Source organism: Anolis sagrei, chromosome 3 (genome assembly GCF_037176765.1).
Source record: "Anolis sagrei isolate rAnoSag1 chromosome 3, rAnoSag1.mat, whole genome shotgun sequence".
Lineage (NCBI taxonomy): Eukaryota > Metazoa > Chordata > Lepidosauria > Squamata > Dactyloidae > Anolis > Anolis sagrei.
The window spans coordinates 35,223,320-35,249,190 of record NC_090023.1 but is presented as its reverse complement, the minus strand read 5'-3'; the positions used below and the strand labels follow the sequence as shown (position 1 = coordinate 35,249,190).

At 41.2% G+C, this 25,871-nt stretch overlaps 1 protein-coding gene across 3 annotated transcripts in view; it reads left to right on the top strand.

The window, feature by feature from the left end:
* The first annotated feature begins 11,864 nt into the window (after positions 1–11,864).
* DCLK1 (doublecortin like kinase 1) overlaps positions 11,865–25,871 on the top strand; it is a 247,634-nt gene continuing 233,627 nt past the window's right edge. For all 3 annotated transcript variants that reach the window (XM_060770818.2, XM_060770819.2, XM_060770822.2), the window contains exons 1-2: positions 11,865–12,208; positions 21,728–22,116. In XM_060770818.2, the coding sequence (XP_060626801.2) occupies positions 21,741–22,116 (376 nt within the window). In that variant the 5' untranslated portion in view covers positions 11,865–12,208; positions 21,728–21,740. The remainder of the gene's footprint in view (positions 12,209–21,727; positions 22,117–25,871) is intronic.

Sequence of the window (25,871 nt, the reverse complement as noted above, 5' to 3'; positions counted from 1 at the left end):
TTTCATGTTCCTTGATTCGTGTTTGGGTAATGCTGCTTTTGGTGGTCCCTATGTATCTACATGAAAGCCTTCGACAATACAACAACAACAATAATAATAATAATAATAATGACCTGGACACACCATATAGAACATGGCCATACAGCTTGGAAAACTCACAGCAACCCAGTGATTCTGGCCATGAAAGCCTACAACACATACCCTATATTGTTCCCTAGGAATTACAAATATATATGTCTGTGTGTATGTATACTTCCTTGTCAACATATGGTGGCCCCATGAATTTTTCATATGTTTTCTTAGGAAAGATATGCTCAAAGGTGTTGTTAGTTGTTTTTGTTTTGTTTGTTTTTTGCCAGTTCCTTCCTCTTAAATATAGCTTACAGTAATCATGGATGTTCTCCTATTAAGGTACTAACAAGGGAAAACCATGCTTTGGTTACTGCTCCATCACACTAGAGAGAGAAAATACTTAAAATACTTAAAATATGGTTTCTGCCTCCTGCACAATTCTGGGGCTTGTAGTTTAGTGAGACTGTTAAGTAGTTTAGGGAAGCAAAATTCTGCAGGAGGCAGAAACCGGATTTTTTCTCTAGTATGATGAGGCCCTTACAAGATCAGAGAAGATCAGGTGCCCTTAAGGTACAAATAGAGAGGCCTGTTTTTGAGCTTTTGCCTTGCTCTTGTATATATCTTCTGTTTTGTTGAGAACTCTCCTCACAGATATACAGTTCTGACCCTCCTGCAGCCTCTCTGACTTTCCTATAGACCTGTGGTTCCCAAATTGTGTTCCGTAAAACCTTAGGCTTCCACTAAAAACATCATAGAAATTCCACGAAAAATCTTGAAACTCTATTAAAAATGCTATCTTAAAAGTCCATGCTAGTGGTTCACAACCTTCCTAATGCCATGACCCCTTAATACAGTTCCTCATGTTGTGGTGACCCCTAACCATAAAATTATTTTTGTTACTACTTCATAATTGTAATTTTGCTACTGTTATGAAAGGCAATTTAAATATCTGATATGCAGGATGTATTTTCATTTACTGGACCAAATTTGGCATAAATACCCAATATGCCCAAATTTGAATACTGGTGGGGTTGGGGAGGGATTAATTTTGTCATTAGGGAGTTGTAGTTGCTGGGATTTAAAGTTAGCCTACAATCAAAGAGTATTCCGAACTCCACCTACAATGGAATTCAACCAAACTTGGCACAAATACTCAATATTCCCAAATGTGAACACTGATGGAGTTTGGGGAAAATAGACCTTGACATTTGGGGGTTGTAGTTTCTGGGATGTATAGTTCACCTACAATCAAGGAGCATTCTGAATTCCACCAATGATAGAATTGGGCCAAACTTCCCAGATAGAACCCCCATGACTGACAGAAAATACTGTGTTTTCTGATTATCTTTGGTGACCCCTCTGATGCCCCCTGGTGATCCCTCCAGGGGTCCCAACTCCCAGGTTCAGAAACACTGGTCTATGCAGAGTGTGAAGATCTTACTGACATTCAATGTACCTCTGCTTTAAGAAGGAAGCCTTCCCAACTTAGTGCATTATAAATAACACCCAAGCAATAGATGAAAGAACTTTGTGAGTTCACAATGCTTAGGAATAAAGTTAGGATTCCTCGGGGAAAATCAGGAACAGAGTTAAGTTTCCGGGGGGGGGGGGGGGTCTTCTAAAGGGTTCCATGACAGAAAAGTTTGGAAACTGCTACTATAGACTTGCCCTTTTGTTATTACTATAGCTGAGCTCTGTCCATTTGACTTGGTGCTGAGACATTCCGTTGTGCTTTCAGGCTGCAGTTGTAATGCAGAGCAAGATCTCAGAATCAGATCATCCATTCAGAAACCTGTAATCAAAACGTGCCTCTTTCTCTTGAATTCCCATTGACCCACTGCTACCTTCCTTCATATTTCCTCAGAAATTCATTAATTTGTTGTTTGAATCAAATCATATCCTGGGTAGTTTTTATTTATTATTATTATTTATTTCTTGCATTTATTGACCGCCCCTCTCAGCCCGGGGGCGACTCGGGGCGGTGAACAACAACAAGCAGACAGTGTACAGTGAATCACGACGATACAAACCAGACAGATACAACATAACATATACTTATACTAAAAATCCGCTTCGTCAAGTCCTGGGGTCATAGCCAAAATTCGTAGTCCTAGTTCATTCCAGTGTCATTCGAATACACTCAGTTGAAGGCCTGCTCGAAGAGCCATGTCTTCAGGCCCTTACGAAAGGCCATCAAGGAGGGCGCCTGTCTAACTTCGGCAGGGAGGGTGTTCCACAGCCGGGGGGCCACCACCGAGAAGGCCCGCTCTCTCGTCCCCGCCAGACGTGCCTGTGAGGCGGGCGGGACCGAGAGAAGGGCCTCCCCGGATGATCTCAAGGCCCTCGTGGGCTCGTAGGCCGAGATGGATTATTTTTGGATTATTCAAAGGATGATTTGTCAACGAATGCAATCAAATGTTAAAATATGAAATTACATGTTTGTAGCACATGGTTACAAATATATGTGGATGGTCTTTGGATTTTTGTAATAACTCTAATTGGTTTTTTCCCCAAGGGGTCTTCTCTACTTTGTGCAAGGGAAGTTTAGGTTATCCTATAACCATTTTTAGACCTATAGTTTATTTTCCATTGCTTGGGAAATATCCATTAAAATATTTGCCAGCTCTGAAATGGAGATTTGGCTCAGCATGGCATCACTTGTTTTAGTCTAATATATGCCCATTGTTACATAATAATAACTCTATGTTCTTTCAAGGGCTTTTCTTTTGTGTGGTTCTCTATAATACATTTTTATCCACCCTGCAAAATACGATTACTGATTCCTGACAAAAGGTCAATCTCTTATTTCTGAAGCAGACAAAATCGCATTTCTCCCAGCTGGGTATTTATAAGAAATGCTTATTTTATGCTTAATATATTCATAAATATTAAACTGTTGCAAACCATGGGATATATCTCCACTACAGTAATTAACTGCCTCTGCCTATCTGGAATTCTGGATTATAGCAAAAGCTCCAAATCCTGGTCTCTCCCGTCTTTTCCAATCAAAATGTGAGCAGTATATCAATGAAGAGCTTGTTTCAGAGGCAGTGGGCTTCTTCCATAAGATCAAGCAAAGCTCATGTCTGGCAGACAACTACAACCATTGTTTACACATCAGACTAATCTTTTAAAAATGCTTAGCTCCTTCTTATGTGGTTATGCAGAAGACCGCTGAAGCACCATTTTGGGTCAGCAGAAGGGGCATCATAGTAATTTGTAAGCAACAAATAACATTTATCACTCCTTTAGTGCAAAAGCCTAGATCCAATGCAGCCAGGAATGGTTTTGGAACCAAGTCAGTTTGAGAATACATTTCAGAGTTCAAGAGAAAAGAGGACCGTGACACTCTTGATTTCTTCCAATCTTAGAATTTTATTGTTTCCTTTTAAACTAGGCTCTGAGATGGAAGAACAATGATATAGTGGTCCAGTTCCTAAGTGCCCAAGTTAGTTCCAAGCCGGGCTGTATCCAAGTTGGGGTGTGTGTGTAGGGGTTCAACCGCCCCCCCCCCTCCCCCCATTTTTCACATTTAAAAAACCTGATTTACTCATGAATTTTAACTGGTTAACCAAACCCCCTTGCTACGTCTGTGACAAGCAAGAATTAAACAAATCCCTCCAGAACTGCAACACTATCTCAAGCAAATTTTGACAATTTATTCACACTGTGTATTGACACAGTTTTCAAGTGTTTCCAACAGATGTTGTGGTATTCTGTTGTATCCATCAATTATCAATTTGCAGTCATTTTCAGTTATTTTAAGACTTGAATTTTTGTAACTAAAATAGAAAATACATTTAATTACATCTATATAAAATATAGAATGAACCATACTGTTTAAATTATTTTGTGTTATGGAACTACTCTTCGTGATTCACTAAAAAAAAGTTTCAACCCCTGCCCCCCCCCAAAAAAAAATTTTGGGCTATGGCCCTGATTCCAAGTGTCCAAAACTGCAAGTATCCATAGTAGTGACCTAATTTTGTAAGATGCTATGGTGTTTCAACCTGTGCCCAATATTTGTGATTTTACCAGGAGCAGTTCTTATGTGATACTTTACCACACTGATTACATCCAATTCTATTTCTTTGTACACCAGTCAGAGGACACTATGCACTTCTTGTCTAGATTGCAAGTGAGGCTGATAAACAGAAGGTGGATCATGATAAAAGAGACACACTACAAATTTGTATTTCCTTTTTTAATAATTAGGGAAATTCTTGGTTGCACTCTCTCTGAAGGAAAAAATCTGTGGTGTTCTTAAACTCGTGACTCTCTCACTTTCTCTCACTCTTTCTGTGTCAGGAATGGTTTTGGAACCAGGTCATTTTGGGTTGTCTTAAGAGATTGCATTCAGTAGAGAGAGAGGAAAATACGTTACATTTCCTGTGAATCAGGAGGCATATTGGCTGGCCTTTCAGTGCTATAGTTTTCAGTGCCAAAAAGAATGGGTGAGAGAAGTCACACACACACACAGAGAACTTTCCTTTCTATTTTCTTATCTAACAGGTAGCCTGCACCTTTCTGTAGGAAGAATGTCTGGAAATGTGTAGACAGTGCTTGAAGAATCATTTATGCAGTCCATGTTGTGATGCATTAAAAGGACAATCTTTGTAGTTTTTAAAACACAATGTACAGAAATGGTCATGTTGGCTAGCTTTTTGCTTGCTCCCAGGAACGGAAAATTGCTCTCTAGTGTCTGCTTGCTTTCTTCTGTTGCTTCTGTTACCCATTCTTTTTGGCACTAAAAGCTAGAGCACTGAAAGGCAGGCCAATATGCCTCTGGGTTCACAGGGAATGCAACTTATTTTGGTTGTCCTTTATAATGTTGTAATTCTCCTCGAGACTTTAACAATAAAAAGAGAGAAGAACAATCCATAAGGATGACAGACAAGCCAAAACACTGTCAACAGAACTGAGGAAGAAAGCAATGCTGACAAAGCTGTAGCGCTGCATTTTGGACACAGAGTAGCTGTCTGCTGCATAAAACAATGTTCACTTATTCAGCAGCTGTTCAATGAGCAGACAGTCAAAACAAAGGTGGGACAGGCCCCGCAAACCAACTCCACATACAAATTTTAGGGTTGCAGTCCCAATAGCCAAGTTCAAAATAGACGTGAACTGCATCATTTATGAAAAAGCACGCATATGAATAACCTATAATTCATTCACAAAGGCAATGATTTTAGTCACATATTTTATATGGTCCCCCAGGGTGGCTCACATGAACAACAAATTCAATTAGAATATATAAAACACACAAATGAAATAGTAATGCTCAAAAAGTGACACAAAACAATAAAGAACAAGATGAGCTATCTATGGGAAAAGCGGTATAAAATTATAAGCAGCACAGCTCATCCCAACACCATTAATTCAATGTGGACATAAACAAAATGTCTTTTAAAGGCTTTTGTAGAAACAGCCAAAATATGTTACTTACTATGTAGAATAGTTACTATATGGCATGAAGAAAAATATTTCAAAAAACTTTCAGAAGTGTGTTGTCAATTGACCCTGAAGCTGAAACACAATCAATCACCCTTGTAATTTGAGATGGCATGTTTACATATCTATACAGAGTGTGGGTAAATCCAATGACTGTATTTGTAACAGTTGTATGGAATTTAGGCTTTACAGTAGTATAGTCTACTCCTGCACAGGGTTATAGCACATGGAGAAAGTACATCAGCAGGAATTCTCCGTCTGTGAAATTCTGAAGGGAACTGAATTTTGTCACCCTTTAAATGAGTGGAAACCCCAAGAAGCTTTAACACGTAGAATCCAATGGTGCAATATTAATGAGCACAAATCTCCAGTTTGGATGAACACTACTATTATAAGTCAACATGGGACCTCTAAACTCCAGGAGTAATGGCTTGAGTTGAATCTTGGTATTTCTGAATTATGGCATGTTCTGTTTTTTGAAAGATCTCAGTGAAGTTCAAGCATTATGCCATTAAGTTTTTATCTGCTTCTTTATTATGCTACAATCTTGGGAATAAGCCTGTTAAGCTAATTCCATGGAATAATTTAATTTTCGGTTTGACAAACTGTATAAAGCAATCCTATCCATATTAATTTAAAGTCCCATGTGGTTGGGAGTAAGTATATAAAGCACTTCATTTTTATGATGGAGATAGTGTCAGAAATGATTATATGCCCAGAACCCACCACTTTATCTGTCTCTGCCCTTCATGGCATACTGATTTTGGAAAAATAATTATTGAACTTTTATGCTCCTGGCTAGCCTAAAAATATGATTTCCAAGTTGTGGAACAAAAAATGACTCTCTAAGATCAATTTGGCATGCCCTTTTAATAGCAACAAGAAGACCTACTGGTAATTCCTAAAGATTGTAGAAGACCAATGACCAAAAACCCTAAATCAGAAGACTGATGAAATTTGAGCATGCTCAGGAGCCACAGAGCACTATGACTAGTGATGGTGAGGGAATTGGAGGAATGGCTAGCAGGACTGTTGCCTCAAATATCTAGCTACTTGAGATGGTATATCAAATGATATCCCAGCCCAAAGTTGAGGGAAAGAGGGTAGAAAATCCCATCAATTTCTCTGACATGAATGAAAATAGCACAGAATATCCCCTATCCTAAATGCTTGGGATTGTGTTTTGGATTTTGGATTTTTGAATACCTATTATTTTATATATGTGCATAATGAGAAATCTTGAAGATGAAACCCAAATCTAATCATAAAATGTATGTTTCCCATACATCTTATACACATAGCCTGAAAGTTTTTAGTGATTTTGTGCATGAAACAAAGTTGTCATACTCTGAATCATTAGAAAGCAAGGGTGTTACTGTCTCAGCCATGCATGTGGGATATTTTGAATTTTGGATTTTCCAATAAGGGGTGTTCAACTTGCATTGCATGCACTTTGTTGCCAGGGGGAGGCTCTTCATCCTACTTTGTGGAAGGGGTGCTACTGGCTCGCTAGAATCTGTACCATGAGTATTCCCTTCAGAAGAGAGGATAGCTTGCAAGTTTTCTGTTTGTTTCTTACAAACCAGCAAAGAGAAACTATTCCATATTGTATCTAACAATTAATTCACTAGCTAATTGACAAGAGAGTTTGTCAATCTGTGAGGCCTTTATTGTTAATCTATTATTAATAGATTAATACTAAAGATGGGAAAGCTGTGGCCCCACAAATGTTAAGAGGCAATAACACCCTATACACATTTCCAGCATAGACATTGGTGAGAGATGTTGGAACTGAAGTTCAGCAACATCCAAAGGGTCACTTTATTCTTACCCTAGCTTTGTTATTGTTGCATGCCTTTAGTTTCTGACTTACTGATTCCTTAAGATGAACCTATAATGGAGTTTTCTTGGCATGATTTGTTCAGAGGAGGTTTGCCTTTGTCTTCCTCTGAAGATGAGAGAATGAGGCTGGTTGAGGGTCATCCCATTGGTTTTCATGGTTGAACGGGGATATTCCTTCAAAAGAGATGTAGTAGCGTTGTACAATCTGGGTAAACCTTGACTCGTTTTGTGTCCTGGCTATTGGTGGGGGCCAAAGCCTGAAAGCCAAAACCAGTATGCTGATGACAATGTTGTCTGTGCGCATTCAGAAGAAGATCTACAAGCCACTCTAAACACTTTCACAGAAACATACACGAAGCTTGGCCTGTCACTGAACATCGAGAAAACCAAAGTGCTGTTCCAGCAGTCACCAGCCATCCCCTCCCCAATGCCAGAGATGCAGCTCAATGGTGTAACATTAGAAAATGTTGACCATTTCCGCTACCTTGGCAGCCACCTCTCCACCAAAGTCAACATCGACACTGAAATACAACACTGCCTGAGCTCTGCGAGTGCAGCATTTTCCCGAATGAAGCAGAGAGTGTTTGAGGACCGGGACATCCGTAGAGATACCAAGCTATTGTCCTCCCAATTTGTCCTTTATAGTCTATAAAGCTATTGTCCTCCCAACCCTGCTATATGCCTGTGAAACGTGGACTGTCTACAGATGTCACATACAACTCCTGGAATGATTCCATCAGCTCTGCCTCCGGAAAATCCTGCAAATCTCTTGGGAAGACAAGCGGACAAACGTCAGCGTGCTGGAAGAAGCAAAGACCACCAGCATTGAAGCCATGGTCCTCTGCCATCAACTCCGCTGGGTACTCATATTATCTTACATTACTTTGGAAGAGCCCAAGCAAAGGTTCAGAAGTTCCATCTTATTATCTGACACACTATACATCTTTCTACTCAAAACTGCCATTGAATTCAGTGAGGCTTGTTCCAGGAAAGTGGCCTTAGGATTACAGCTTTCATTCTCAATTCCTATCTTCATTCCTGACTGAACATGTAAATTCATAACAGGAAGGAACACATGGGAAGAACCAGAATGACAAACAAAAATGCTGACCCACTTGTCTGCCAAATTCTACCCCAGCACTTCCTTTCTTTGAAATCCAGCCCTGAACCCTGTTTTCTTTTCAGTAAAGGAGAATCATTCTGAATGCACATAATCTGACATGAGAGATATAAATCATCCATGGACTTTCATGCATAGATGCAGCCTGGCATTGCCATAGAAACAGATACACAAATGCTAATGAATACAAGCTTTGCTCCTAAGGAGGTTGGCCATATTTTTTTAAGACAGGTTCCTCTGAAACTTAGCTACTACTGTAGAAGAGGGGATTTCAGCAGGAGAGAGAAACTCAACAGAAATGCTTGTAAAGTAACAGCCAGTGTGGTATGAGTGTTGTATTAGGACTAAGACTCAGATTCCCACTCGTCCGTGGAAACTCACTGGACTACCTTGGAAAAGCTATTCTCTCTCTCAGCCTTAGAGGAAATCAGAAGAAATCTTGCCAAGAAAACCCAAATGGTAGAGTGTCCTAGGATCAGTATAAGTGGAAAACAACTTGAACACACCCAAGAACAGCTCTAATTCCTACATGCATGTGGAGTGACACAGGGTCTCACTGTGGGCCTCTTTCACACTCAGTGGTGGACTGGGCAGGGCTCAGCTTGCCGATGGTAAGGGGGGACCCTTTGATAATAATAATAATAATAATAATAATAATAATAATAATAAATTTTATTTATATTTCGCTCTGTCTCCTCAAGGGGACTCAAAGCAGATTACAGAATACATATATGGCAAACATTCAATGTCATTAAACAATTAACAAAGACAGAAAATAGATAGAGGCAAGGCTTCCCTCTTTTTCATTTCCGGCATCTGGACGCTGTGATAGACTTGGCCATGGATAGGTGGTGGTGTTCTGTTTTTCCACACTGAGGAGTCTGTTGTCCATGGACACCTTCCTGACTGAATTGCCAGCATGTCTCAGGAGCACCTTTTTACCAGCAGTGCCTGTTTATCTACTCAGATTGCCATTTTTGAACTGTTAGGTAAGCAGAAACTAGGGCTGATGGTGGGAGCTCATCCCACCTGTGGCTTGAACTGCCAGCCCTCTGGTTGGCAAGATTTTCTGTTGCTGGCAGCTTAACCCGCTGTGATAACTGTGGCCCAACACTGCACAGTATGTGAAAAATATCAATGACTTTTTAGTAGCTTGAAAATGCAATAGAAGTTCCAATATTATTACTGCATATAACTAAAAATTATATAAACATGAATAAAATTGTTTTGAAAAATGCTTTAGATTTAAGAATATAATGAACTCTGAAAAAATAATTCTGATTCAGGTTATGTGAGGAAATGATTATGTTTATATAGGCTCAAATCTGTTGAATGTGGGCTCCCTTGGTCTCCTGGCAACCAGTTTCTTAGATCTAGGTTGCTGTGAGTTTTCCAGGCTGTACGGCCATGTTCTGTCCTGACATTTTGCCCACATCTATGTGAGGTCTGTTGGAAACTAAGCAAGTGAGGTCTATATATCTGTGGAAAGTCCAGGGTGGGGGAAGGAACTCTTATCTGTTTGAGGCAAGTGTGAATGTTGCATTTGGCCACCTTGATTAGCATGTAATGGCCTTGCAGCTTCAAAGCCTGGCTGTTTCCTGCTTGAGGGAGTCCATTGTTGAGACGTATTAGCTGTCCCTGATTGATTATTGTCTGGAATTCCCCTGCTTTCTGAGTGTTGTTCTTTATTTATTGTCCTGATTTTAGAGCCTTTTTAACACTGGTAGCCAGATTTTGTTCATTTTCATGGTTCCTTCCTTTCTGTTGAAATTGTCCACATGCTTGTGGATTTCAATGGCTTCTCTGTGTAGCCTGACATGGTGGTTCTTAGAGTGGTCCAGCATTTCTGTGTTCTCAAATAATATGCTATGTCCAGGTTGGTTCATCAGGTGCTCAGCCATGGTTGAAGTAGTCTGCAGTGCCTTTCATGTTCCTTGATTCATGTGTGGGTGCTGCGTTTGGTGGTCCCTATGCAGCTAGGTGTAATTTTTTCAATTGGCCACCTTGATTAGCATTTGATGGCCAGACAGTTTTTAGGTGTGGCTTGTTACTGCCTGGGAAATTCCTTTGCTGAGAGGTGAGTAGGTGTTCCTAATTGTTTCTTGTCTGGTGTTCTTCTGTCTTTGAGATTTGTTTTTTATTTACTGTTATAATATTAGTGTTTTTTTAAGTACTGGTAGCCAGATTTTGTTCATTTTCATGGTTCCTTCCTTTCTGTTGAAATTGTCCACATGCTTGTGGATTTCAATGGCTTCTCTGTGTTGTCTGACATGGTAGTTTTTAGAGTGGTCCAGCATTTCTGTGTTCTCAAATAATACGCTGTGTCCAAGTTGGTTCATCAGGTGCTCTGCTATGGCTGACTTCAAATTATCTACAGACCCACTAAGAAAATCCAACAAATGCTACATTCAGCAAAGGACAAGAGGGATCCTCTCACCTCTGTAGGAATCTACTATATATCATGCAGCTGTGGACAAGTCTACATAGGGACCACCAAATGCAGCATTGCCCAAACACGAATCAAGGAACATGAAAGGCACTGCAGACTACTTTTCAGTCAGAGAAGTCAGCCATAGCAGAGCACCTGATGAACCAACCTGCACACAGCATATTATCTGAGAACACAGAAATGCTGGACCGCTCTGACAACCACCATGTCAGACTACACAGAGAAGCCATTGAAATCCACAAGCATGTGGATAATTTCAACAGAAAGGAGGAAACCATGAAAATGAAGAAAATTTGGCTACCGGTATTAAAAAAACTCTAAAATTACAACATTAAAACAACAGAGGGGAAACAATCAGGGACATCTAATCACCTCTCAACAAAAGATTGCCCCAGGCACTGCCAGATGATCAAATGCTAATCAAGGTGGTCAGTTGAAACATTCACACCTAGCTCCAACAGATCAGAGTTCTTTGCCCCATCCTGGTCATTCCACAGATATATAAACCCATTTTCCTAGTTCCAATAGACCTCACTACCTCTGAGGATGCTTGCAATAGATGCAGGTGAAACGTCAGGAGATAATGCCTCTAGAACATGGCCATATAGCCCCCAAAAAGCCCTAGTCTTGATCCACAGGTGGGAGTTTCAGCAGGTGTTCCCCATCACACAATAGACACCTGTGCTGACATTCCCTCTGACCCACAATCCCGTGTTTGCCCACTTCAAGGGCCCCTTCCTCCAGGCCCAGGGCTTGGCTATAGGCCTCCTTGACCTACACATAGCAGGGAAGAGACGAGGGAGACTTTCCCATCTGCTTCTCCAAGCCTTAAGAATTCTCTCCGAGTGAGGAAGGGATTAAGGGGGAGAAGAGGAGGAGGAGGAGGAAGAAGAAGAAGAGGGAAAGGAGGAGGAGGAGGAGGCACCGCCTCTCCCGGAGGAAGCCGCGTGGAGCCGCATTTTCGGGAGGGACGGGCGAATGCAAATCTCTCCCACAAGTGGCGGCAGAAGGAGGAGGAGGAGGAGGAGGAGGAGAAAGGCGAAGCCCTGGTTGGAGCCACACGCCTCGGCTTCAGCTTAGAGCCTCAGCCAGTGGAGGAGGAGGAGGAAGAAGAAAAGGAGGAGGAAGAAGAGCGAAGAAGGGGGTCTGCAGGCGCAACAAAGCCAGGCAAGCCTCCTTTTCGCGCGGCCGCAACTCAGCCTCGGAGCCGGCTTTGTCTCCCGGGTGGCATCCTTCGCAGCCGACGAGGAAGGGGCGTTTGGGCTTGGTCCTAGGTAAGCGGGGGAATGAATGAATGAAAGGGATGGAGTGCCAGTCCCTTCTCCCGGCTCTCCTCCTCCCAGTTTGGGATGCCAGGTAGAGGAAAGCCGCCTTTCCTGAATCTTTTGCCCCTTTTGTTTCGTTAGCGAGGAAGCTTTCTTTTCCCCCTTTTTTTGCAGCTGATGCTCTGCAGGTTTTGCACCATTTTGGGCTGCTTGGTTGAAAGCAGAGGGGAGGAGGAGGAGGAGGAGGAGGTTCCCTCTTTGCCTGTGAGAAAGGATTGCTGTCATTGTGTGTTGAGTGAAGCCAATCCGCCCCCCTTTCAAACCGGCTCCATCCCTGGGTTTTTTCCTCCTAATCCCTAATCAGGTGCCTGGCGTTTAGGGTCAGAATGTTGCATTCATTTCTCTCTTTGTAAAGAAAATATTGGTCATGTGGATGGGCCCTTCCACACAGCCCTATATCCCAGAATATCAAGACAGAAAATCCCACAATATCTATTGTCGAAGGCTTTCATGGCTGGAATCACTGGGTTGTTGTAGGTTTTTCGGGCTATATGGCCATGTTCTAGAGGCATTCTCTCCTGACGTTTTGCCTGCATCTACAGCAAGCATCCTTAGAGGTTGTGAGACCTCACAACCTCTGAGGATGCTTGCCATAGATGCAGGTGAAACGTCAGGAGAGAATGCTTCTAGAACATGGCCATATAGCCCAGAAAACCTACAACAACCCACAATATCTGCTATGAACTGGAATAGATCAGAGTGTGGACTCAAATAATCCAGTTCAAAGCCGATATTGTGGGATTTTCTGCCTTGATATTCTGGTTTATATGGCTTAGGTAGAAGAGACCATCATTTTATGCCCTGGCAACTGCAGCATAGCTTTTAACTTGCAGGCAGAGGCAGGAGAAACGTGCTCCATCTGCTAAGATGGGGGCAGATGGTGACACCTCTTTTTTGATAAAGAGATGGCAAGAGGTTCTTTTCCTTGCTGGGTTAAATGGCCATCAAGTCTGTTATCATTTATGGCTTATCCACGTGGCTGTTCACTCTATATTTAAAACTCTTGCAGCATATGAAAAAAAAATCACATTATATAACTGAGGGCAGTGGATTTTCCTCTAATGACATCCTAAACTGAGTCTATTGTTCAATCTTTGGTCTGGTTTGCTATTGATTTGTGGTGCGTGTTTGGGTCTGCATTTATTTCCCTCTGATATTACTCATCCTGGTGGTGATGTGCCCATAATGAATGGATGTGGCGTGAACTGTGGGGCAGGAAGGTCTTCGCAGGGTGTGTTCTGTTGTATATTAAGTGCCAGTCAGAGCCTCTGAATGGATTTATTACCTCCACCTTCCAACCCTTTATGTCATGGTTTTTATAGCATTCAGTTATTTTGTGGAATTCAGCAATGTGGGAATTGTGCCCTGTTCCTCATGTGCAAAATGCACAAATTTGGGAGTGACATGGCCATGTTGGGCTCGAATGGCATCGTCTAGATGCCATTTCAGCCATTCCAATTAAATAAGATGGTCTCCTCTTAAAACTTCCTATTTTTTCAAAAATAAATCTCCACCTAGACTTACATTTTAATCCTCTGCATTTTTTGCTTAGTTTTCTGCTTGATTTGCAGCACAGTCAATCTATATGCCCATTCAGATGCAGAGCCATTGTTGCAATGCTGGAGGAGTGTCACATTGCTTTATATAAGCTGCTCTCGGGATTGGAATGCAGAATATATTTAAAATGTCTGTGTTTGGATTTGGGGCCTAAACCAGGCCTCCAGCATGCCTTCAAATGCCATGTCATGGTTCCTAGTCTACCTCATCATTGGCCCTTGGACTTGTAGCTTTAATTTGGTAAGCAGATGCATTCCACAACATGTAGACAGTAAAACTGAAAACTCCCATAAGCTAGTGCATGGAGTTTATTGCCCAATTTAGACACAATTGTTAATTCATAGAAATGAAGTGAGGCCCCTTCCACACAACTGAATAAAATTCCACAATATCTAATTTGAACTGGAATATATGGCAGTGTGGACTCAGATAGCTCAGTTCAAAACAGATATTGTGGGGTTTTCTGCCTTGATATTCTGGGTAATATGGATATGTGGAAGGGCCCTGAGAGCCATATGCATGACAGAAGAGGAGCCCTCCTAAAGAGCCCTCTCTCCTAGAAAAATGAGCAGATTCAGGATAGCATTTTCACTCTAAAACCCATAAGTACACACATTTAAGGACCATGATAACTAAGTAGGAGTGTTTAGTCTGCTCCCTCACCCATATTGTGCTTCAGTAGTTATATTTATATTTTTAATGTACCAAACATACCAAGTTTGTATGAAAATGTGACTATTTCCTGTGCTGGTCAATGACCGAAATAAATTATTTGATTTGATTTGATTTGGAGTGTTTAGCTTTAAACAGTTCAAACCACATTCATGGAGTCTAGTCTATTATGATTGATTTGGCATAAACCATAATGCTTAAATGGCATCTCCATGTCCAGGAACATTATATCTTTAAAGTTACTCAGGACTATCAATAGGAGAGGGCTTCCATTGTGCCCTCTCAAAATATGGCTGTTACTTTTTGGACTATGTTCACCAGAATCTCTTATCAAGCAACATTCAGTTGCCCACGTAGGCTAGAGCAATGGTTCCCAACATTTTTTGACTATGGACCACTTGACCAAGGACTACTTTGACCAGGAACCACTCTCCAACATTAGTACCAAAAGACTTACGAATCAATTTTTGGTCAACTTTAGATTTGGTTTGGTTATTTCAGGAGGCTGATTCAGAAAATTGCATTGGGTAGACCACATCAGCTCTAGTTTCTGATACAGAACATATGCCATCCAGTAATCGCCATCTGCTTACCCACAGAAAACCATATTTAATAAGCTTCGGCCCTATAAGAAGGTTGCACGAAACCAGTCACTCTCGTTGCAATGGTGAGGCTACAGACCATATTTTAGTTCTTGTGGACCACTGGTGGTCCACAGAACACAGGTTGGGAACCACTGGGCTAGAGGTTCTAGGAATTAAGGTGCTAATGTAAGATTTTCAAAATCTGATCAAGCTTTCAAGAATTATTTGACTCTATCTTTGTGCACTGAAAAGATATGGTCTCTCGTCCCTGCTGGCCTCTGCCCAATGCTGTGTGACTCTTCAGTCCTGCTTCCTGACATTCATGATTTGGAGACAACTATTAACATAGAACATGGTTTCAGCCTAAGTCTGCTGGGTCCCTTGGCTTAATTCCCAGAGAGCTCTGCTCACAGTCAATTCAGAGCTCTAATAAAAGCATCCCAGCTTTATCTTGTCAATCCACTGTCAAGGAGGGAAAGTCAGAGCTTAAAGCTGTAGTTTAACAAAAGGGAACTTTCCTAAACTATGAGGAAAATTAGAGGGGGGGGGGGTGCTAGGCAAGTAGGAAGGCAGAGAGAAGGGTGTGTCAAAAAGTAAGACAGAAACAAAAAAGATGGTCTCAGAAAGAAAGGAAAAGGTTAGCCTTGCCCAGTGTTAATTCTGCCTCGAGGCTATTAGTCGTTTCTGCATCAGGATTGTGAATTCATGCTGGGTTGTTGTTGTAATTACAATAGAATCATAGTTGGAGGAGACCTCGTGGGCCATCCAGTCTGACCCTCTGCCAAGAAGCAGGAAAATAGTATTCAAAGCACCCCCGATGGCCATCCAGCCTCTGTTTAAAAGCCTTCACCACACTCAGGGCAGAGAGTTCCACTGCAGAACAACTCTCACAGTCAGGAAGTTCTTCCCAATGTTCAGATGGAATCTCCTTTCTTGTAGTTTGAAGCCATTGTTCCGTGTCCTAGTCTCCAGGGCAGCAGAAAACAAGCTTGCTCCCTCCTCCCTATGGCTTCCTCTCACATATTTATACATGGCTAATCATGTCTTCTCTCAGCCTTCTCGGTTGGATAAGAGTCTCACTTATTCAACCTTGGCTCATCCAACATTCTGTATTATCCAACACAGTCTGCCTCCTGCCCAGATCCACAACTGTTTCAATACATTGTGATGTTTTGTTGCTAACTGTATGTGTATTTATAAGTGGGATCACATATATATTTGATCTGGGTTTTAGCTGTCTAAAGTCCTGAACCAATTTGGGACAGTCAGGTGGGTGGGTAGGTTTCAGCACCTTGGATAATTCCACTAAAGTTTTGATTAAATCTGGAGTGAATTCACTGCCCCACTATATGGAACATAATAATTGCCACTGTTCTGGCGCAGTTCAACTATTGATGCTTGTATCTTGAAGTACTACCACTATGGGAATGGGAATGTTAACAGAATAAAGGTTACCTAACCCTGGCTTATATTCTTGTACTGCATGTGCACCTTCCAAATATATGGATCTCACAGAGGCTTTTACAGGTGGTTCATGGCATTGGTGTGCTGGGTACCTCATCAGTTCCTGTTATTTTTGGTCCTATCACATTGCAGAATTGTAGTGCTATTATAAGCACCTTGTGTTCTTAATTCAATTGTTGCACTCAGTTGAGTACATATAAATATAGATCCAAATCTTGGCCCAAGCCACTGTTAACGCCTTATTCATATATTTTTTAAAAATGGAGTTCTAAGCATGGCTATGTGAAAAGCAAGTCCTGTTGCCATGAGAGCAGTAATTCTCAACCTGTGAGCCCTCAGATGTTTTGGCCTTCATCTCCCAGAAATCCTAACAGATAGTAAACTGGCTGGGATTTCTGGGAGTTGTAATCCAAAACACCTGGGGACACACAGGTTGAGAACCACTGCATTAGAGGGTCATTCAAGGAAATATATAAAAGCTTCCCCCACAGACAGCAGTGTTTTTCACCCCATCCCAAACTGTCAGCAAATGATTAGTGATGTAGGAAGTCTAGTTCTGCTATTTTCTTTTTTAATTGGAAATCAATACAATAGAGAAACCACTTCCAAATTAGGTTTAGTGCAATTCTGCTGCAAATACATTTGCTGTGGATCATTTATTAAAAACAAAGCCACATGTCTAGGCCACCATTCTGAATAAGGAATATCCTCATACACTTTAAAATATGTATATTTTGGTACAGTGCCTGTTCTGATGTATCTCCTCGAATATATTGTGTTACCTTGGAAAAAGAGCAACATATACTATATCAATTACATTGTTTTATCAAAATCAGTTTAAGAGGTTTAATATATGTAGCATATTAGGAAAAAAAATGTGGGAAGGGGACAATAATTTGACGTTTGATTTCAGAATAAAAACGCTAATTTGTTTTTATTCTGAAGTTGATGATTGAGATGCAATTTCTTGATGTTGTTGTTGTATTGTTGTGTGCCTACAAGTAATTTATGACTTATAACAACCCTATCATGGGGTTTTCTTGACAGAATTTGTTTAGATTAGATTTGCCTTTGCCTTCCTCTGAGGCTGAGAGAGTGTAGTTTGTGCAAGGTCACTCAGAGGTTTCTATGGATGAATGATTTGAACCTGGTCTCCCAGTCTCCTAATCCACTTTTTTCCATGTCAGAAGTGACTTGAGAAACTGCAAGTCGCTTCTGGTGTGAGAGAATTGGCTGTCCGCAAGGACATTGCCCAGGAGATGCCCAAATGTGTTACCATCCTGCGGGAGGCTTCTCAAATTTCCCCACATGGGAAGCTGGAGCTGACAGATGAGAGTTCAATCCATCTCGTGGATTCAAACTGCCAACCTTCAGGTCAGCAGTTCAGCCGGCAGTGTTGAACTCATTGAGCCACTGTGGCTCCTTCCTAATCCACTGAAGCCACCACAGGGTTGAATGCTATTTTGGAGCATTTAAAATAAAAATAGTTAGCCTTTTATAACTGTATATATTTTTTGTGGTTCTTTGTCTTTCTGTATGAAAAGGAAAAAGGAATCAGGGAAGAATGTAGCAGCACTTTTAAGACTTGCTGGTTTTGTGTGGCCTGGGGGCAAAAACCACTTTGTTTTAAAATGACATCAACACTATAACTTTTAAATGGGTAATGAAGGCCACAACTTTATTAGTTTCATATGTAAATTGGGTTGGTCCAAGAACATGGGTGCTCACATCAACCAACGCACCTGTTGATCAATGAGCCTGATACACTGGCCTACTGATGGAACCCTTGGATGACAAGACAAGGAACCATGTGGGCAGCTCCCTAGGCATAGTCCTCCATGTCATCAGGGGTGCTGAAGATACTCTTCCCTTGCACCAGGCAAGACCCACGTCCCACAGACCCCACATCCCATAAGTAAACCCTTATATGGTACCAATATCAAAGGGTCACTGGCAATCATTGTCCCAGATCCAGAATCTATGCTACCCCTCCCTGACCCCAATGCAAGTTTTAACAATAACAATGGAAACATGATGGGAAATGTCCAAGTTACAAAATGAAAATAATCAAGATAAGGGGAGGGTGGGTGGGATGATGTTTGGAAGGCAACTGCCAAGTGATCATGCAAGCAGGACTATATGCCTCACCCCCTGACTGGAGTGCTGCTCATGGGTCAATGACAAAGCAACTGACCTTAAACTGTCAGTCTCAAAGGAACCTAAATAGCAACAATTATAACCCCCCACACTGAAGAAAATTCTTTTAAAATTGTCCTGTGCTGATAGGTTTTCCAAAACTAAGTCCTGATCGTTTGAGGAAATTACATGTTGCACTAAAGTTCCTAGAGTCCACCAGACACCATGACCAGTGACTAATATTGGTTGGGGATTCGGGGAACTGCAATTCGAAGAAGTTACATTTTGTAGCTTGATTACCTAATATGGCCAACATTTTAGTCACCTGGAGAGAAATCTTATTAATAGAACAGAGATCTGAGAAGCTATGCATAGGAATATATTGTATATCTATCATAAAAGAATGTCAGTAAATACGAGACACATGAATGTTTGCTTTTGTTAAATTGACCATGGGCATAATCCATTGCTGTATGCTCTTGTGCATCCACTCAGTGCTCTCATGTGTGCATTCAGAGAGGCCTGTGCAGAAGAGTCTGCTGCTCGGTTGTGTCCCATCATACTAATCTCACTTGCATTCATCAGCCAGAGAGTGGAAAGACAGGGCTCTTATTCTGAAGTGTTCCATATTTATTGGTGGCTCACTGGAGGACAGCGGTCTTCCCAATTCACCCAGTGACAGCTTGATTGTTTGTGGTCAGGATGGTTTTTTTTCCAGGCAATTGAAAACAAGGTACTCTGGGTAAGTTGAACTACTAGTCCTGATCAAGTGGTAGAAGTAGAATACGTTCCGTTATGCCCACATGTTATAGATCGAGTGTGATAACTTTGCTTGGATGAGGAAAATAATGGAGTGTCAAAACTTACTATAAAGTGCATCAGAAAGAAAAAACGGGAATTTCGGGAAACAGTGGGTCACTGTTGCAATGCAATTATTCCCTGGTTCTGGCTGCACTTAAAAAGAGAACTTTATGTGGAGAGTTTTCAGATTCTAAAGTCATTAATGGATTTTAAGAGAGAGAGAGAAAGAAAAAGATGCAACGCACAGAGGAAAGATTGCAGTGATACCCTTTGACTCTCTGATTTGCCACTGCTAAAGCTATAAGGAGATCTTGGAGTAGATTGAATGTTGGACTAAAGCTCTGGGAAACTTGGCTTCCAATCTGCACTTAGCCATGGAAAACAAATGAATGCTCTAAAGCAAGTCATATTGTTTCACCCTAAGAGGAAGGGTAATGGCTAATTTCCTTTGATGAAATTTGGCTAAGAAAACTGTATGATAGGGTCAGCATAATTTAGAATCAAATTTAAGACACATAACAACAAAGCTGGAGTAGGGTGGGGCTTTGGTTTTAGAATTGATTCTTACCCTCCCCAAGATCCCAATCTGGCCCTAGGGACCCCTCTTTCCCCATGATGCCGTTGTTTAGTACAGTGTTTCTCAACCAGTGGGTGCCCAGATGTTTTGGCCTTCAACTCCCAGAAATCCTAACAGCTAGGAAACTGGCTGGGATTTCTGGGAATTGTAGGCCAAATCACCTGGGGACCCACAGGTTGAGAAACACTGTACTAAACAACGGCATCATGGGGAAAGAATACTTTCAAGCTTTTGTACCAGGTCCTGTCATGAAGAGTTGAAGGCCGCTCTTATAGCTTTGTTCTTGTCAGAGCAGCTTTCCTCTGCCAGTAAGAACCTTCTGAAAACTGAATCCCTATATCAGGAGAAAGGCGGGATAAAAATCAAAATCAATCAATCAAGACTTCCTGATCTTACTTTAGTTCAGGGATGGAAGGTGTGGCATGTGGCCTCTTTTGGTTTTTTCCAGCCCCAAACTTCTCTAGATCATTTTTTCATGGCAAGTTTCAACTTCCTCTCTTTAGAATTTTTAGGAAATATTCACACACATTGACAGTTTAGCATAAAAAAAAGATTATTAATGAAAACGAATAGACTTTCATGGTTTCACCCTCCCCCCAGGTGCAGTGGGGGCCCTTTCCTTCCTTTACTGCACCCAAAGACCCTCTCAACTTACTTTTTTCATGTCAGGAGGGACTTGAGAAACTGCAAGTCACTTCTGGTATGACAGAATTGGCCATCTGCAAGGACGTTGCCCAAGGAACACTCGGATGTTTTGATGTTTCACCATCCTTGTGGGAAGGCATGTTCCCGCATGGGGAGCTGGAGCTGACAGAGGGAGCTCATCCGCTCTCTTCCTAGATTCGAACCTCCGACCTGTCAGTCTTCAGTCCTGTCGGCACAAGGGTTTTACCCATTGTGCCACTGGGAGCTCCTCAACTTAGTATGAAGTATGAAGCTGCCACAGCCACTCCATAAGCCATAATGTGTTCACAGTGAGCAAAAAGCACTTGGCTACATCTGAACACCCAAACACAAATTAATATCAGTTCTGAGATTCATTGGTGTCTTCCAGGAATTAGAAGCTTATCATAAAGATTGTGTGTCCGGCTATGTGAACATATCTACATACTTCTACAATCCTGCCTTCTTACCACAAATCATAATATGGCTGTCTAGGGCAGCCTCAGATACTTAGTAGAAATCCAGAATGCTCCAAAATAATCCACATGGGTGGCAGAAATAGGGACACTGTTGCTTTCTTATGGTTCAGTGTACTGAAATGTTTGTGCCTCGTACAAAATTATTCAAATATTTTGTATAAAATCAGTGTCAGATTATGTGTATATGAAATATAAATACATTTTCTTTCTAGACTTGGGTCCCATCTCCCAGATACAAATATTTCAAAATCCCCTCTCCTCCAAAAAAACTCAAAATCTAAAGTACTGCTAGTCCCTAGAATTTTGTATAAATGTTACTCAATGCATACTAGTTGTTAAATGTTAGCTGTTCATCTCTTGTCTCTTGTAACTATCTTCTTGTAGGCAAAATTCCCAGGCTTCATTAAAAGCGTAGGGTGAATTCTGACTAGTTGTTAGCAGAGCACTTGATCTTTCGTGTTTAATATTATAGCTGAACAATTACAGCATATATTGATCATCTTCTGCTGTGTTTCTTCTCTCCCTCTTTTTCAAGATAAAAGTTCAAGATGTCTTTTGTGAGAGATATGGAGCTGGAACACTTTGATGAGCGTGATAAAGCACAGCGGTACAGTCGAGGGTCGCGGGTGAACGGTCTACCCAGCCCGACCCATAGCGCTCATTGCAGCTTCTACCGAACCCGCACTCTACAGACCCTCAGCTCTGAAAAGAAAGCCAAGAAAGTCCGCTTCTATCGCAACGGTGACCGGTATTTCAAGGGAATTGTATATGCCATCTCTCCTGATCGGTTTAGGTCTTTTGAGGCCCTGCTGGCTGATCTGACCCGAACTCTCTCTGATAATGTCAATCTGCCCCAGGGTGTGAGAACAATCTACACCATTGATGGAGTAAAAAAGATTACCACCTTAGACCAACTGGTGGAAGGTCAGTAGAAGATGCTTCATGATGTTGTATTGAGTTCCCCTCTCTAATTTGCTTTTCTCTTGTCCCTTGCACCTACACTTAGCAGAGCTTCACACACATGAGTATGTTACCATTTAACTTCCATGGCTATATTCTATGGAATCTTGGGATTTGTGTTGTAGTCACATCCTTAAATTTCTCTCTTAGAGAGCCTAGGCCTCTCCACTGAAGTCCAACACCACAGTATTCTATCAGATACCTCACCAAACCACACAAAATTAAGAATGTTCAATGTGCCATTGATGTAACTTTAATGAATTGTGGGTGTCTGGTGTGATGACTGATCATGGTCCTACCTTCACCCCAACATTATCGAAGTTCTGTCAGATTTTAGATTGGTTAGTTCTCTTCTTGAACTTCACAAATATTGAGTGAATGCATAGGATCAGAGGCTTTGGCTGCAATTCTGCCACACTTTCACGGGATTAACTCTGCTGAACTCACTGAACTTTGCTTCTGCATATACATATATAATATTGAACTGCCTTCTTGTTTATTTTAGAACAGGTCTCTGGTGTGTGTGTGTGGGGGGGGGGGGCAGCAAATCCATAAAACAAAGCTGGGAACTGCCATGGTATTTGTGCTCAGTTGCTACATCTGTTTCTTTCTGTCCTATAACAGACAATAGCTCATGAACCAGCAGTGCGCCATAGCTTCCCATTTTGATTAGCTTAGCTTTAAAATAGCTTTAATTGCTGCTACAATGTTAGGTTTAGATTGATCAATAGCAGGACCAGATGTATATTCTCTGCAGAAGTTACAAAAAATCCTGGGACCAAAACACAGTCACAGGGAGCATAAAACTCCTGTGTTGAAACATCTCAATTGCAGTTCATTTTCAGGCACAGTTTGACCTGTAAAGTCCAGGTTACATGGAAAACCTTATCTCTCTTTCCAAACTACCAGATTCTTAAGGTCTTATAGAGAAGGTTTTCTTTTAGTTTTGTTTTATTGCTTATAAACTACCTTGGTTTCCATCTAGGGAGATGCAATCAATTAATCAGGCAACTAATAAATATTAAAATAATGTCGGCTTTTATGCTATATTCTTAAATGTTCTCCCCCTATATTAGCAGGCTAGTATCATTTTCACAGAACGCCAGTAGCAGGAAAACATCCAGTTTTCCTTTTAATAAATTGTGCCCCCTTTTTACTGTTTGCCTTCTTAATGTCCTGTCTCTGTATATTTATGCCCTGTGTTGGATGGGGTTACACTCGCTCTGAGACACAGGTTAGCAGCTTGGGAGTGATCCTGGATTCATCACTGAACTTGGAACTCCAGGTCTTGGTGGTGACCATGGGAGCTTTTGCACAATTAAAACTTGTGTACCGGTTGCACCCATACCTTGGGGAATCAGACTTGGCCACAATGGTCCATGCTCTTGTTACATCCCAAATAGACTACTGCAATGCACTCTACATGGGGTTGTCTTTTAAAACTGTTTGGAAGCTTCAATTGGTCCAACAGGCGGCAGCCAAGCTGTTCACCAAGAAAGGACATCCCTCCTGTTATACCAGCTCCACTGGCTGCCCATCTGCTACCGAGCACTATTCAAAGTGCTGGTTTGAGCCTAAAAGCCCTAAACAGTTCCAGCCCAGCTTATCTGTCTGAACGTATCTCCATCTATGATCCACCTCGGAGGATAAGATTGTCCGGGGAGGCCCTGCTCTCAGTCCCATTACCCCTCACAAGCACAACTGATGGAGACAAGAGACAGGGCCTTCTCAGTGGTGGCCCCTCATCTATGGAACTCCCTCCATAATGAAATTAGATTGGCCCCATCCCTCCTAACCTTCAGGAGAAAACTACAGTCATGGCTGTAGGACTAAGCACAGTAAGAGACTACAAATAATGGAATGATGACTCGGATTGGCCCTGGAATATGATCTGGATTTTGTAACTTTTAACTGATATTTTAATGTTTTTAATTGGGCTGATTTTAATGAAGTTGTTTATTTACCAATATATATATATGTGTATATGGCATTGGCTTTTACCTTTATGAGGCAGTCCTGAGTCCCTTTTGGGGTGAGAAGTGTGATAAATAAATAAATAAATAAATGTAGATTTTTTTTAGAATTTAAATATTTACTTTATCTCTGTTTTGCAGAGTTCTCTGGTTTTTATTCTCCATTTTTTTTTAAAAAAAGTTATACATGCTTTATTACTTTGGTAATGACTGCATATGTCAGCCTTCAATAGATATTTCCAAGGTAATTATCTTGCATAAGTAGGTAAATAGATTTTCCAATGATTTAAATGCTAAAGTGTTCCTTGGAGCTTTGTCTTCGCTTTATGTACTGCTGTGCTGACGAAAATGAATTTGAGCAAACCTCTCCACTGATCCTTTTTCTTCAGTGCTCAGACCTGTGTCATAGTGTAACATTATAGTAATCCTTGACACTGTTGCATTAGCATCTCTTGTTTAGCTGATTTACATGTAGGATTGGCTTCTGGGCAAAGAGGGGATGAGACAGAGCACTTCTCATTGCTGCTTCTCCAGGTTCTGAAGTAGATTTTCCTTGCCAATGCTTGCTGGTGCAATGTTGAACTGCAGAATGATTTGACCTGAGTGACTTTATCTTTTTTTTTTCAGTACTGTTTGCGATGTGCTTATTATATATTGAGTCTGTCTGAACTGGTATTATCTTTTCTGGCAGCCAGCAACTCTCTAAGGACTCAGGTAGTGGTTTTATCCGGATCCTGCTGCATGGATATGTAAAGGAGTTTATACATGCAAAGTGTGTTCTAACAACACATTAAGGTCCCTTATCAGTACAAACTACTTTAAATTCCTTGCTCAAAATGCATTGTGCAGGTAGCTCTGGCATGTCTGATATGCATAATTCTGTCAGTTCAGAATATCTCTTGGTTAAGGAAAGAAGAAGAACAGGAGAAAATAAATAATGTAACACATGAGAAAGGATTGTTCCATGACAAAGATTGTGCATCTTGGTTATATTTCCTTAGTGGTCTTGCAGTAACTTAGTGTGCATTTACACTGTAGAATTAATGCAGTTGGGGGAGAAGTGTAAACGGTCTGCGGTTACTACAATGAGGAGACAAGAGCTCAATGCGATGGAATTCTGGGATTTGTAGTTTGGTGAGGCACCACCACACTTTGGCAGAGAGGGCTAATGACTTGTAAAAAAAACTACACCTCCCATGATTGCACAGAACTGAGTCATGGCAGTTAAAGCAGCATTAATTCTTCAGTGTAGATGCACCTAAGTGTTCAGAAGCAGGTTCATTTGGCTTGTGATGGACCCTCATTCTGTCATCCTCTGACAACTTGAACCAGTCCTTGCTTCTAGCCTTTGTGAGTACTGCTTAAGATTTAGAAATGCCCCTTAATACAAGGTTAATGGGGAATTGCAATCTGCACCAAGATCAAGATTCTATCTCTTGTTTTTCATGAAGATATTATGTATAACATCAGTAAAGAACCTTTGCTTCAGAAGTGTTTTGTTCTGTAGGAGCAGATTATAATACAAGATGTGTGTACCTAATCTTGACATAGAAAGGCGATGGTGAGTTTTCATTCTGTTTTCAAGTGCATCCTGGCATCACCATGTGGTGTTATTTCTGGATTCTACTTTAACCCTTTCTTTATGTGTGTGTCAATTTCCAGGACATTTTAGGAGGAGACCGCATATTATTATTATTATTATTATTATTATTATTATTATTATTATTTGATCATGCCTTCTAACCC